Source organism: Chelonia mydas, chromosome 3, assembly GCF_015237465.2.
Source record: "Chelonia mydas isolate rCheMyd1 chromosome 3, rCheMyd1.pri.v2, whole genome shotgun sequence".
NCBI lineage: Eukaryota > Metazoa > Chordata > Testudines > Cheloniidae > Chelonia > Chelonia mydas.
In genome coordinates, this window is record NC_057851.1 from 95,476,852 (window position 1) to 95,490,918 (window position 14,067).

A 14,067-nucleotide genomic window follows, 5' to 3' on the forward strand; every position below is an offset into this window, starting at 1 on the left:
CTGACTGGATCTGGAACTTAATTGTTTAAGATCACTGGTAGGTCATTCTCAGTTGAGAGTAATCAATAGGAGGATGGGAGGAGGTGTGGCCTAGCCAAAGCTATAAATGTAGTGGCCTCATGCGAGCAGAGAAAGCCCATGACAGAGTGAGTGACAGCGAGCATAGCAACTGAGTGAGCTGCCAAGGTAAGGAGAGTTTAACTCTAAGAGGAGGAGTCTGAGGGATTTAACAATTAGAAAGGCACCAAATTCCCAAGAAAAGTAACTGATGGAATAAAGAGAACCCAATACACTTCACAAACATCCCCTAAGCTTAGGCTGAATAAAAAAGCTGATAGAACACCAGTATCAGAGGGTGGGGGCTACTCAATTTATGGCACTGAGTGTAACATGTATGATTACCTGCCTCGCAGGCAGATGGTGTATGTGTGCATGCAACTCAAAGCCTTCAGAGACAGAGTACGGGCCCTGGAGGCAAAGGGAGACAGAGAGGTACTCAGAGGACATACAGCAGTCCCACCTCTTGTCCAACAGTGCTGTACTATTAAGGAGGATGAAATTCTGGGCAGGAGACCATGAAGCTGGATTGGAGGGAAATGATCCCATAGTTGGGAAGCATCTTCTAGATAATGTCATGGTATCCTCTCGCACTGAAGATATCCCTCTTGGGGGGCGGGGGGGAAGAATTCCAATTATTAGGAAGACACGGGCAATAGCAGAGGAGGAGTCAATTTTTTAGAAATACAGATAGTTGGGTTTGTGATGACCAGGAGAACCACAGGGTAAATTGCTTGACAGGTAAGAAGGTAGCAGAATTGCCATGTTCTGTACATTTCCCCCTGAGGCTGTGGTATGGGCCACGGTCAGAGAGAGGATAATGGGCTAGATGGACCTGGTCAGACTCAGTATGGGAATTCTTATGTTCTTATGAGGCATATTTGTTTATGCAGCACAGTGACTGCAGGACTACAGTTTATGAATTTAAACTGATAGTCTCAAAGTGACTATTTTATGTCATGAAATTTTAAATGTGTTATTAAATTGCCCAGATGTTATGATGGTAGTTCATAAAAATTCCAGAATAAAAAACAGAACTGCCCTTCCTAAATTAAGATAGTTGACATCAGACAAAGATGAGATCACCACATTCATTTTTACCCATGACTTAAATTTTAACTAAACCTAGGTTGCAACAGAGGAAGGCTAGTACATTCAGAAACAATGGCAAATGTAAGTGATAACTTCTATCATATTGTGAGACTTCAGTTGTATTGTTAACCACTTCAGTATTACATAGAATACCAGGTAAAATACACTTCCAGAGCTGACCAAAGTACCTCATAAGTGCCACTTTGAAACATCAGAGAGACATGGTGGGTGAGGTAATATCTTTTATTGGACCAACTTCTGTCGGTGAGAGAGACATTACTTGGTCCAATAAAATATATTATCTCACCCACATTTTCTATTATCCTGGGACCAAAAGGCAGCTACAACAACACTACATACAACTTGGAAACATTGGCATTCCTGTGCTACCATTATGGTGGCATTTAAAGAAACTCTTCTAACTCTTCTAAGCTGTGATGGCACTATGCGTGGATGGGGTGACCACTGAGAATTTACATTGCATTCATGTGTTCATTATCTGTGCTAGCTAAAAAGGGACAGGTCAACTAGAGAAAATAAGAACTGACCTCATTCAGACTCTTTCTGAGATTAACTAGACAACTAGACTAAATAAGAACTGACCTGGTTTAGACCCTTTCTGAGGTTGAATAAAGCTCAAGTATCTTTGCTTTCCTATTGCTTTTCATTCTCCTAATTCCCTACAGGCTCAGTCAGGACTAGAAGCAGAAGTGCCAAAGCACTGCATTAGAGGCTAGGGATTTTTTTTAGGTGTTTTTGGTGTCACCAGAGGCTAGAGGTAGTTTTATAGACCCAGCCGGTCTGGATAACATTTGGATACACATCCAAACTTTTGGTTGCTTATGAATCCTGGGAGCCTCTTGTAGTTTTCACATGGCTACTAACTATAAAGCCTAAATCCACAGATTTTTATACTTCCATATGTTATCTAAAATGAGCTGATTGCTGCATCTTAAATAAGGAGATTGATTTTTTTCCCCCCTTCTTTTTAAAATACAGTGCACAGGAAAATATGAACGTCCTTTGCTTTCTGTTACATGTGTGCAAACATGCCGTGTAACACATCCAGTATGATGAATGATAGAATACAGCACGTTGTTCCCTTGGATCAGCCTTGAGAATAATCATACTGTTTTCCTTCCTGCAGAATACTCACAAGACTTCTCTGTGGTCAGCAACATGGATTGGAAGGGCAGGGAGTTTGTTGTTGTAGGTTGTTCATCTCAGAGGAGATGTTACACTGGAATACAAAACAGACTTTTTTGTATTTTTTTTAAAAAACTGCTCTTTTAACAGTTTTTGGTGGAAAGCAAACCTGCTGTATTTGCAGTAAACTCAGTCGTTCATGACAGTAGTTTTGATTCCTGTCCTAAAAATGATCTATACATGTTGTGATTTTTCTCCAGAAAGTTATTGTCAGGGCCCTGAATTTGGGTGCAAAAACAGATTCGGAAAAATATACTGAAATGAGATATGACCTGAGGTTATTAGCCTCTTATTATGGAGAGTGACTCAGGCTGAGGTAAAGAACATACCATTGCTTTGTTTGACTGCATGAGGACAGACTATTACGTTCCTCTATTTTCGATTACAATTGATATGAAAGAAAAACTCTTTTCCTTTATGTCAGTTTGCCTTATGGGTATATTTTGCATCAGAATAGGAGATGTATCCATTATTAATTATTATTATTGTTGCTTATTATTTGTATTATGGTAGTGCCTAGCAGTTCTAGTCTTGGATCGGGGGACCCCGTTATGCGAAGTGTTGTACAAAACACTGGTTGGTTGATTCTTAAGGAGGCAAGGACCAGATGGGGGCTAAAGTAGCTGAAACACATTCAAAACCTATCTTTGAGACAGCCCTTAGCCTTCTACAATGCAGATTGAAGGGAGATGTATTTGCACAGATTTCAAAGCTGTTTCTGAGGAACTGCTGCTGCTTGGTTTTACTGTATTTGGGATGATTTGCAACCTTTGCCTGGCACTGGGGAAAATATTAGTAGGTGAGAGTGAGTCCACTCATGCTTGGGGCAGGGAGGGAATGGTCCGTGAGGACTTCCTGCTTAAGGCACTAGATCATCCACAACTCCTTTCACAACACTGGAAATCCGTTTCCTGGAAATACTGTCATAGGAAAAGAGTAACCCAGAATGGTTAAAGGCACGTTTCCTATCATGTAATAAGCATCATACTGCTTTATTATAGATAACAGCTGCTGGAGGGCATCTGAAGTTTACCATCTCCTATGACCTCACAGGGCAGGAAGAAGCTGTTCAAACAATACTGCAATCTGATATCATCATAGAGGTAAAGTATTTTCATTTCCAGTGACTAACTTTTGTCCATCTCTTCCGTGAACACTGAAGGCTAATAGCATCCAAAAGTGAGCAGGCAAAACTGACATGTAAAGGTGTGTCTGCAGCCAATTTACAGCAACCAATAAGGATCAGAGCTTAATGACTAAAACTAGATAGGCAAGACTAAGTACCCAAAGGAGCCTCTACTAATGTTAGAAAATATTGTAACTTCATTTGTAAAGATGAGCAAGAAAAATGAATAAATATAATACATTTGTTGATTGAAATAGCATTTGCAGACACTTTAAACCAATAGTACACTTTAAACATCTGTGCTGTATAGTATAATGTATACTGTTATTCAGTGGGTTATCTGGATTTTCTCATACTCATTCAAAGCTATGCCACTGGGTTCCAGTTGGATTACCTGGATTTTGCATGCACTGACTTTTTGCAACAAAGCTCATATCAGGAACATTGGAAAATCTAGTGCATTCCTGATATAGACTGTTCTCATAAAATATGCTTTCCAGTTCTTCTTTATACCAAATATCCACAATGATACAGCATCTTTTCTACCCTTTTGTATATTTAATTGTATCCCTTAAACACATCGCTCTCTCTAGGGAGCTGGCTTAAGAATCAGCACTTCAAAGGAGGGCATTCACCTGCAGCCATTTGAAGAACACACTGAAGAAGTTGTGCTGAAACCGGACTTATTTACTGTACACGGCACGGACTCTCCAGTCAACAAAAGGGAATTCATGACTGTGCTGGCAAATATAAAGAGGCTCCTCATAAGAGCCACATACAGCTATGGGATGGATGCCATCTACAGGTAGATGTGGGAACTGCATTTATGACAATGTTCTGCAGGCCCTCTGATGAATGCTTTTATTTTCTCTTTGTGCAGGGCTGAGGTTGGTGTAATTTAGAAGGATGCTTATTGTTATTTTTCCTCAATTAAATCTTTAACATTTATTTAAGTCTTAACATTTTCAAATAGTCTGCATTTTTCCCATTCTAACTCTTTTTTTGAGGGGGGGGGGCTTCTACTGGCTAACCCACAACAAAGTGAAATCATGTGGACTATTAAGGAGAGAATCACAATTCTATAAATAAATCTATTTTGAAGCACTACATTTCCGTTGTATATGATAAGTGATTCTGATGGCTCATAGTGCTGAGATGCCTTCGTTATGAGAGGAAGATCTTAATTTTTGTTTCCCCATTTAAAGAATAGAGTATGCCAGGATGTTAAGACCATGCAGCAGAGAGGGATCCTTTAGCTCTCAAAATGAATAAAAACCAAATTGACAAAATGTAGCTAGAGGGATTTTTTTTTAATCGGTATTGTATCTACAACTAGGTAATCCCAAACCTTTCCCTCTGATTTATGTCAGATTATTCTACTGTCTGGTCGTCTTAAAATCAATGGTTTCATTTGAAGTCTTCTGAACTTTTTCTATAAAATGAATGATGTGTGCACTGAGGAGCTTTATGTGAGCTGGCACAGTAGCAATCCCATCTAGGTGGCTGCAGTGTGCAGTCTACAATACCTACAAAACTATGTGGTTCAATCTATAAAGCTAGCATTGGATTTGAAATTTCTGTTAGTGCATTAGTGGACACTGCAGGTGGGCCAAAAGTCAGCCTGGTTCCTGGTTCTGTAGATTTATCCTTTGTTAATACACTATTGCTCAGTGACTTGAATCATGTTTGTAAAATTTGGTACTGGAATTAATTCCAATTTATGTTGCATTGTGGTTTTCCACTCATGAGGTATAATATCTGAAGTGTAGACTAACCCACAAACCAGTCACTTCAGTGATCTTAACCAAGTGGAGGTAGAGGGAGCTGACTGCAATCCTGTGATTACTTGCCTTGAATGAAGTATTATCCAAAAGAGGAGAGGAATCAAAATTTCTGTGTTGCCCTGTTCCAATAGAGCACATTCCTAGATATAGTATATGGAAGCATCTGCTAACATTTCCAATAATTTCTAATTTCTCACCTTTACTTAGGGAGCCTAAAACTTAATCATTTTAAGTGGTATCCTGCTGAAACGTGGCAAATAAGTTGAAAGCAAATAAACACCAATTTTGCAAGTGTGCAGAGTGTCTTAAATCACAAAAGCCATTGTTTTAATTCCAAATGGGTTAAACAAAGATTCCAACCAGTAGATGTGGAAATGCAGGTCATGGCAAGCATATAGCTTGCTGACATCAGCTTTTGTACAGGTGTCCAGGGATATTTGTCCCTGTAACATTTGATCTTGCTTCTTTAATCTCTTCCTTCCCTTTCTCCTACTTTGTTTCTTAAGATGCTTTTCTGTGTCTTGTTCCTTTAAACTTGAGAACAAGCTAAGCTGCAAAATTTGGTTCTAGATCTAAATTTTCCTCAACTTAGTAGTGTTTGGATCTGGCATTTTAGTTTGACCCATTGTGGAGGAGAGAGCCTGCCAAAACTTCAGTAAAGGTCAGCGGGGTTCAAATCTGAGTGTCTTGGCGTGGGCCAGTCTCTATTTAAAACTTTCTCCTACAAACTGCCAAGTAGTGCCCAGAGTCCTGCCTGCCAAGTTCCAAGTTTCCACTCCTCTTTTGATTCCCCACAGTTTACTTTCTTGACAGAGAATTCCTTTTAACATTTAAAGCTGATATGCTGATTCATAAACTGTGCCATGCAGATTAAATATGGTAGCTAAACATTGTGAAAACATACGTAGACCCCCAGACTCTGAGAAACATGGTAATGCTTTTCTTATAAGCACTTTTTCTCAAAAGCAGATCTCAAAGCACTTTGTAAAAGAAGGTAAATATTATTTTCCCCATCTGTAAAATGGGGCCCACAGGTGAAGGGATTTGCCAGGGCATTCTGGAGGCTGCTGGCAGAACCCAGGACTCCCGATTCCCAGTCCAGTGCACTGTCCACACTGCCTCCCCTTTAAAGAAGCCCCTTTGTTGCTGAGATGGTGCACAGCATTTTGGGGGCACTTGAGAGTTTCATGGAAAAAGGAACCTCTCTGCTGAGTAGTATCCTTAGGTAAGCTCAGCAGGAGAACATATGGATGGGTCAGAAAAAAAATCCCTAATAAGTGCTTTGCAGGTTTGTGGCAGTCTCCCTCCAGTGGCCATGGGATTATGGTTGGAAATGCAGGTCCCACAAGGGCTATGATAAAAAAAAAAAGTAGCTGTTAGTCATTTAGAAGAGTGTTCTCTATTTTTATTGTCTTTGGCTAAAAAATGACTTTGAGTCGCTCTCAGGCCACATCTGTCACTATCTCTGGGGATGTTCTGCCTGTGTTCACCACAGACATAATACTCCTAATCAGTGCTGATGGTACAACCTCCCTACCACACACAGCCGTGGCTGGTAAAGCTGAGATCCACCCGCTGGTGTTGTTTAAAGTAGCTTTTTGTGTTTGTGTATAATACCACCAGCATCATGCAAAGCCTTTCACACTCGGAAGATAGCTTGCTCTTTGGCTATCATGGTACACTGATTGCTATCAGGGTGCTCAGTGCTATACAATATTGAGGAAGACATGGTGTGAAACCCAGGCTCCCACTGAAGTCTATGGGAGTTTTGCTAAGATTTCACCCAGGGCCTCTGTAATTAAGTTGATCTTTTGCTGTCCATTACATCACACATGTACTGCTAATTTCCAGTGAGTGCCTGGGTCTGACTGTGTTATTTTCTGTTAGATTCCATTTCATTCTAATAAAACACTGTAGGCCCTGGGGCTACGTGGTAATGCTCTTTACTATCTTGCAAAATACCTGATTCAATTCTCAATTGGATGAACACTCAATAATAATCTTGCACGTTAAAATAAATGTATAATATTCAGTTTTCTCCATAGTGGATTTGGCTAAACATTAACTTTATTTCCTGTTCCCTTGGCCCTACGAGCCTTGGGAGTACTGCAGGGAAAATCTTTAAGAGTCTGTGTGCTTTGTGTCACTCAGCAGTGACTCTTCTGGCTGCTTAAAGACTAGTGTTGATAGGTTCTGAAGGAAGTCAGACTTCCCCAGAGAGCTCAGATAACCCCAAGACTAGGAGTGTGAAAAAATAAAGTGTATGTGTGAAAATGTTCCTTGAGGATGTGACAGAGATGCCGAGGTCCCACTCCATCTGGTAAGCATTTGAGGGTTATTAGGTTTCTCCAGTGGGTAAGTTCCACCTCAAAACAGCAGCAGAAACTCACTACCTTTAAATACCCTGTTCTTTTAAATAGAGTAAATATTCAAACTTCTAATGACTTCACATCTGCAAGGATTTTCAAGGGTGATTTGATAGTTTTGTGTTTGAGAATCTCTCCACAGAGAGAGAGAGAGAGAGAGAGTAAATGAGTTGCACAAAATCATACAGAACGGAGAATTGAACCCTGGTGTTCAGAGTCCCAGTCAGCCTGAGCCTTAACCAGAAGATCATCCCCATCCCCTCTATTTTTTATCCTGACAGAAGGATAAAAAAATAAGCCATACAAATTTCAGTATCATAATAATTTGAGGATACTTCCTATTAATGTGTAATGACTGATGTGCCCTTGAGTAAGCAACAACATTTGATCTTGAATGTCTTGTGGATTATTTTAAAGCTAGGGATGCAATTATTACTCTATCTCATAATTAGGAAGTGTCCTCAAATGAACATCTAAATAAAAACCCATTTAGAGAGGATAAAACCATGAGGAGACGAGTGCAATGCATCAGAGGGTTTGAAAGTGATTGTTGCTTTTCTGCCTAAATTGGGAGACTCTGTTAGAGCTTGTGGAATCTTTCAAATTGATTGAACTTTTAAAGTGTATCTATTGTAGTTAGGCAGAACTGAAAAGCTCTGTTGTTACTTAATCCAGTATTGTTTAGACTCTGTTCTAAGGAAGCCTGTAGTAATAACATTGATTCTTCACTGTTAATATTTGCCAGTGCAGCTAATGTAAATGTGATGTAGACTGAGATGGGCACTGGAGAGCAGTTGTAGAAATCTTGATAAAGACAATATATTATTTGCAGTCTGAAATAGACTCATCACTTAACACGGCTGCTACTCTGAAACCACTAAAATAGAGGGGAGGAGGACAGGAAAGGCAAAGCAGTGGGTCCTCTAAATATACAGAATTAGCTAAAAGACAAATGAACAATGCTCAGGTCAGTACCTCATGTTACTTACACAGCTGATGTGATTCGGATGCTTGCCATAGCAGGCAGTAAACTATGCCGATACTGTCTGAAATGTCTCCTTCCTTTTTAATCTTATTTGTATTTAGAAGTCAGCAGTTGCCTGCTGACAGTAACAGTCAGCTTAAATTTTTGGTCTAGATGTTGAATCTCAGATTGTTCACGTATCTCCAGGATCCAGTGCTCCATTACTGCCAGCATTATGTATTTTAATGAATGCAGAATGGCACTGAGGAATAGAAATTACAACAATGAAGTGGAAAAATGCACTGCAGCTTTCTTCAATGAGTAACTGTTTAACACTGAAAACTGTTAAACACATTAAAATCCCATTTAGCAAACAGCAGAACCTAATGAAAATTGGAAGTATTCAGTGAATACAAATGTGAAATAATATTAGGTGAAATGTTTCTGTGTGTAACAGTTTCTCATTGTTCTAAATTATATTACATAGAGCTGGGAGCAGACCAGCTGTAGTCAATAGGCAAATGAGATTCAACATTTCACTGGCAATTTTTGTTTTGTTTATAGGTCTTTCTTTCTTTCTAAATTCTTTGATTTATTCTGTGCCTTTTTCTAGCTTTTCAGTCATGTTTCTTTAATATCTAAAGGGCTAGGGATTGTTCATAGAAAGTAGAACTCAAAAAATATAATTGCACAACTGATTTGTAGCAAGGAGCAGGGTGGAATAATGAAGGAGAGAGGGAGCTTGCTGGAGACTCAGGGGTGAACTCAGCTCATCCTCTCTGGGTTGAGTTTTATTGCAGGGGTTCTAGGTTTTGTCTGAATTGATCCCAATTTGGCAAAAGTCTCTAGACGTGCATTACATTCAAACCATGGCAAAAAATAACTCCCTTGTAAACCACACAGAGTAGCTCTTATATTTCCCCAGACTCCATGCTCTACCATCTAGTACAGGAGTAGGCAAACTTTTTGACCCGAGGGCTACACCTGGGTATGGAAATTGTATGGCGGGTGATGAATGCACCGTGGTTCCTGGCCAGTGGGCGCCACGGAGCAGCGCTTGGGGCAGTGTGCGGAGCCCCTTGGCTGCCCCTCCACGTAGGAGCCAGAGCGGGGATATGCTACTGCTTCCAGGAGCCACACAGAGTGGGGCAAGCCCCTGACCCCACTCCCTGGCTGGAGCACCTGAGCAGGGCAAGCCCCGGATCCTGCTCCCCGGTGCGTAATCGAAGGCCGGATTAAAACATCTGGAGGGCTGGATGCGGCCCCTAGGCCATAGTTTACCTACCCCTGTTATAGTAGCTAATCCCCCTTCCTTTCTTTTCATCAGTTCCCCTCTTTCTCTGTGGGAGCAATCCATATATAGCTGGTTAGGGAAATAGATTTTTTTTTCCTGTAGAAAATTTTGAGACTGTGTGTGTGTGTGTGCATTTTTTCAAATCAACCTTTTTTTTTCCAGTTTTTGGAAACCAAAACACAAAACTTTTTTGTTTGAAAATCAAATAGTTTTCAGTTTTTCAGTGAACATTGATTTTTTTTTCACAAAAATTACTATTGTGTCAAAAAAAACTGTTTTCCTTTGAAAATGCAGTACGGTGGAGTTTTCAAACGCCACCAGTAACAAAGGTCTCCTTTAAGGGTGCTAAGTGAAAATAGGCTCAGCTGCGCCTCACTAATTCAAATGCCGTACCTTGGAGCCATAGGTGTAGTTTGACTTCTATATTTGGGGCCAAGGGGCAACTCCAGTTAGGCCAATGGGGCCACAGGTGTGTGTGTGTGTGGGGATATTCTGTACCTGCCCCAGACTTTCAGTTTTGGGGATCAACAGCCTCCTGTCCCTTTCCCCCCAAAAAACTATGCCTATGCTCTGAGCCCTGGCTGAGAATCAACCCCACAAATCCCAGCCTGCTATCAGCCAGTGGGGTATCTCTGAAACAGGGTGCAGCAGAGATGCATGATCCCTTCCAGGACTCACCAAAAGATTTGCACAGTCTGTCCGGTTTGCAAGGAGAGGGGGTCACTTACAACACAAATTTGCATTAAAATAGCTGTCAGCTGTGATGAAGTACTTTCTTGACTTGCTAATTTATACATTTTTGAGTGAAGGTTTTTTAAATAATAAAAATAATACTTAAAGTTTTGCCAAGTCATTTGTGGAGAGCATGGAATATTGGAGCATTTTTTCTGATTGGGTAAAATGATTGATTTTTTTTTTTTGGCTCCTTAATTTTTTCAAAGGAATAGAAAGAAAGTTACTAGTGAGGGGTTTTAGAGCTAGTTGTCACTGAGATATATATCAGCCATATCACTGAGATGCCAAAACAATTCCACGAGAGGTAGACTTAACATTTTCTTTCAGTTTTCTGCTGCAAGATTATGGAAAAAATAGAAATTCCTGTGTGTGTCTCTTCTCTTTTTGTGGCATTTGGAGAACTGGAACTAATGACTCTTATGTGCAAGGTATAGAATTCCTCCTGCACAGAGCTGATAAGTTGAAATCTTTTTCAAAAGGGCAAATCTGCAGAAGAAAAATGTCCCATAATCAAAGCTCAGTAATGTAATGTTTTAAGCAGGAGAAAGTTGTTTTACAGTCTAAAATTCTTTGCTACTTCATTTGCGACAAGCAGGCTATTTATATGTACATCTGTAATGGAAGCTAAAGCATGCAACTTGCGTGCCAAGAATAGCCTTTCTCTTACAGATACAGTATTCTGAGTTTTCAAGTGTGTGCTGACCATATTCTTCTTCACATGATGAACAGAAATAGCTACAAGCCTGTAGATATTCGTCTAGGAAATTGAGACATTGGATAAATATGAATGCCTTCCTATATTTAAGCAAATAAATGAGAACAGCACACCGAGTCTCCCCATTCACTTTTAGTTGCATCCAAGTGTACTGATCTGCCTTCTATACTTGGTTTGTGAGTTAACTATTTTATTTTTGTTAATCTAAACTCAGGTTGAGTGGGGTTAGCCTTGAAGTTGCTGATCGCTATTCAACTGGTAAGAAGGTGGCGTCTTCTGTGGAGGTTTGTCAGTGTCCTCCAGGGTATGGTGGTACCTCCTGCGAAGTGAGTATCCATGTGGAGCTGAGATATATTTCAGTGCAAATCACCTGTGCTAATGCCGCAGTCTATTGGAGCTGCCTGTTGATGCAACATACCAACTGAGCCATTTGATAGATTCACTTTCTCTTGGATTTTGGATCGAATGGGAAATTGCTGCTTGAAATTTCAAGTTGCAGTCTTGTGGTTGTTGTTGTTGTTGTTATTTGATTAGGGAACTTTGGAAATTGTAATAATTATTTGCAAAACATGACTTTTGATTCCCAGGTGCCTCTTCTGTAAATCTGATTTGGTCCCTTGTATAGTTACCCTAACTCAAAAGTAACAGACTTACTATTAAATATAATATTTCAAAGATAACGTTTTAGACCCCAACAATGATTTCCACGTTATGGAGTGGAAAAGTATTTCTCTAGAAGATTTTCGTGTGCTCTTCAGATCATTTGTTTTGCAACTGCACGATTTAGAGACATTACACATGTACGTAAGACATTGCTTAGCAATAATCTTACAATTTGTGAGCATGAGCTGCTATCAACCACTATCAGACTTCGGCCATGTCTGGTTTACAGACTTCTGATGGTACAGCTATGTCAGTGAAGGGCATGAAGAGGTGTGATCACTGACCGACATTGCTGTGCCAGTAAAAGCCCTAAAGTAGATGCAGTTATACAGCAAAACTCGTTCTTTTCCAGTATAGCTTGTTTCACTCTGTGGGGCTAGAATTTCCTATACCAGCAAAAGGACAGTTTTGCTGGTATATGCTGCATCCATGCTAGGAACACCTTGTTGGTACAATATACCAGTATAGTTATACTGGCAAAGCACTCATACTATAGACTTGGCTGCAGTGTAGTCATGGTCTGAGTGTAGCTGAATTCCCACTTTTGTTTCCCCAGGTTCTTTGCATGAGTACTGTTCAGGTTTTTCTTTTTGTTCAGGTTGAAGGTTAGAGAAGTAACATATACATGCTCTCAGAACATGCATATGTTCATACAAGCTCAGTAATGCACCCTTAATGCATGCACACACATACACTTATGCTTAACCGAGAAAGGCATGGCTTGAGGTAGATTGGAGCGCAAAAGTCTTCAAAAGCTGTGCCTCTAAGGAAGTGGTTTCAAACACCAAGATGCTCTGCTTCACAAAACTACAAACAATATGCCATTTACACAGACACTCTAGGCATTTGCTTGTCAACTCTCTTTTTCTTTAAATCACCCCATGCTTATATATGATATTTAGGGCTTAGAGTCTTGTTTCATGCCAAATGCTTTTGCTTTTTGCTGGGGCTAGTAATACTAATCTAGAAAGAAGACCTAAAGGAATCCACAGAAGCTCATATCACTTCCAAAATGATATAGATAGGAACAAAATCAAATGAGACCATTGGTTAGCTAGATAGATGCAGCTTTTACAGTCTGTCTCCTGTAGGTACAATTACTTGGGGAAGCACAATTGGCTGAAACACCATTATTATCCTGGACACTCATGCTTCTGACTCCTCCATTACTCTTCTTAATTCAGACCTTAACTTTGATCTCAAGGCCAGAAATTTTAGAGGCCCCTTGACTGCAATTGTGTATAATTCTGCCTACTGCCAACTTTGGAACACTGGCAGAGCTCCTACTTACCTTGACTCTGCTGAAATTCTGACTCATGCTGTAACCACTTCTCATCTTAATTGTCCTAAATCCCTATCTTCTGATCTCCAGGGTGTCCCAACCAGACCATTCTCTTGCTCCAGAAAGTCAGACTATATTACCCTCATATTCTGTCTCCATATCCAATTCACAGTTATTGCCCATTTGCAACACTCCTTATGGATTTAACACACACAAAGGCCTAGAGTCTACAATTGACAGTACATCTGCAAATGGCTGCACTGTCACAGAGCCCTAGTGGAGTCCATGGGGCTCTGTAGGGGTGCAGCAGTCTGCCTGTGTTCTTTCAATTACACAATTGGAGCCTTTGTGCTGAGCAAATAATGTGCTGCGGAAAATTCTGTTTGACAAGTTTAGCCTTTATTCCTGCTGACAGAATGCCAGGGAGCAGATCATTATTTCCTTATATTTATTTATTGAATTGACTGTTGTGAGCACTCCCTACTAGAGATTCAAAGTCTGAGCTGTGTGCTGGCTAATTGAGATTGGTCACAAAAATCACAAAGTATTGTTTCTGGTCCCTGACTGGATGACTATGACTCTTATAATCAGGAGACATGAGAAGGAGCCTGTGGGGCTTTGAATCTCCCAGGGAATTCAGCAGTTGAGAGAGTGCAGTTAAATAGGATTTTAAGTAACTTTAACCTCTTTCTTTCTCGGCAACACTGGCTTTGCCCAAAGCTTTGTTTCTTCAGAACTGAGGCTACTGTAGATTTACTTCAATGGTGCAGATTTTAAATTTAA

General features: G+C 40.2%; 1 protein-coding gene across 2 annotated transcripts in view; it reads left to right on the plus strand.

Annotated features, from left to right (window-relative positions):
- Positions 1–14,067, plus strand: part of LAMA2 (laminin subunit alpha 2) — a 457,344-nt gene that overhangs the window by 262,086 nt on the left and 181,191 nt on the right. For both annotated transcript variants that reach the window (XM_037894776.2, XM_037894777.2), the window contains exons 13-15: positions 3,357–3,458; positions 4,075–4,286; positions 11,554–11,665. In XM_037894776.2, coding sequence (XP_037750704.1) covers positions 3,357–3,458; positions 4,075–4,286; positions 11,554–11,665 — 426 coding nt within the window. The remainder of the gene's footprint in view (positions 1–3,356; positions 3,459–4,074; positions 4,287–11,553; positions 11,666–14,067) is intronic.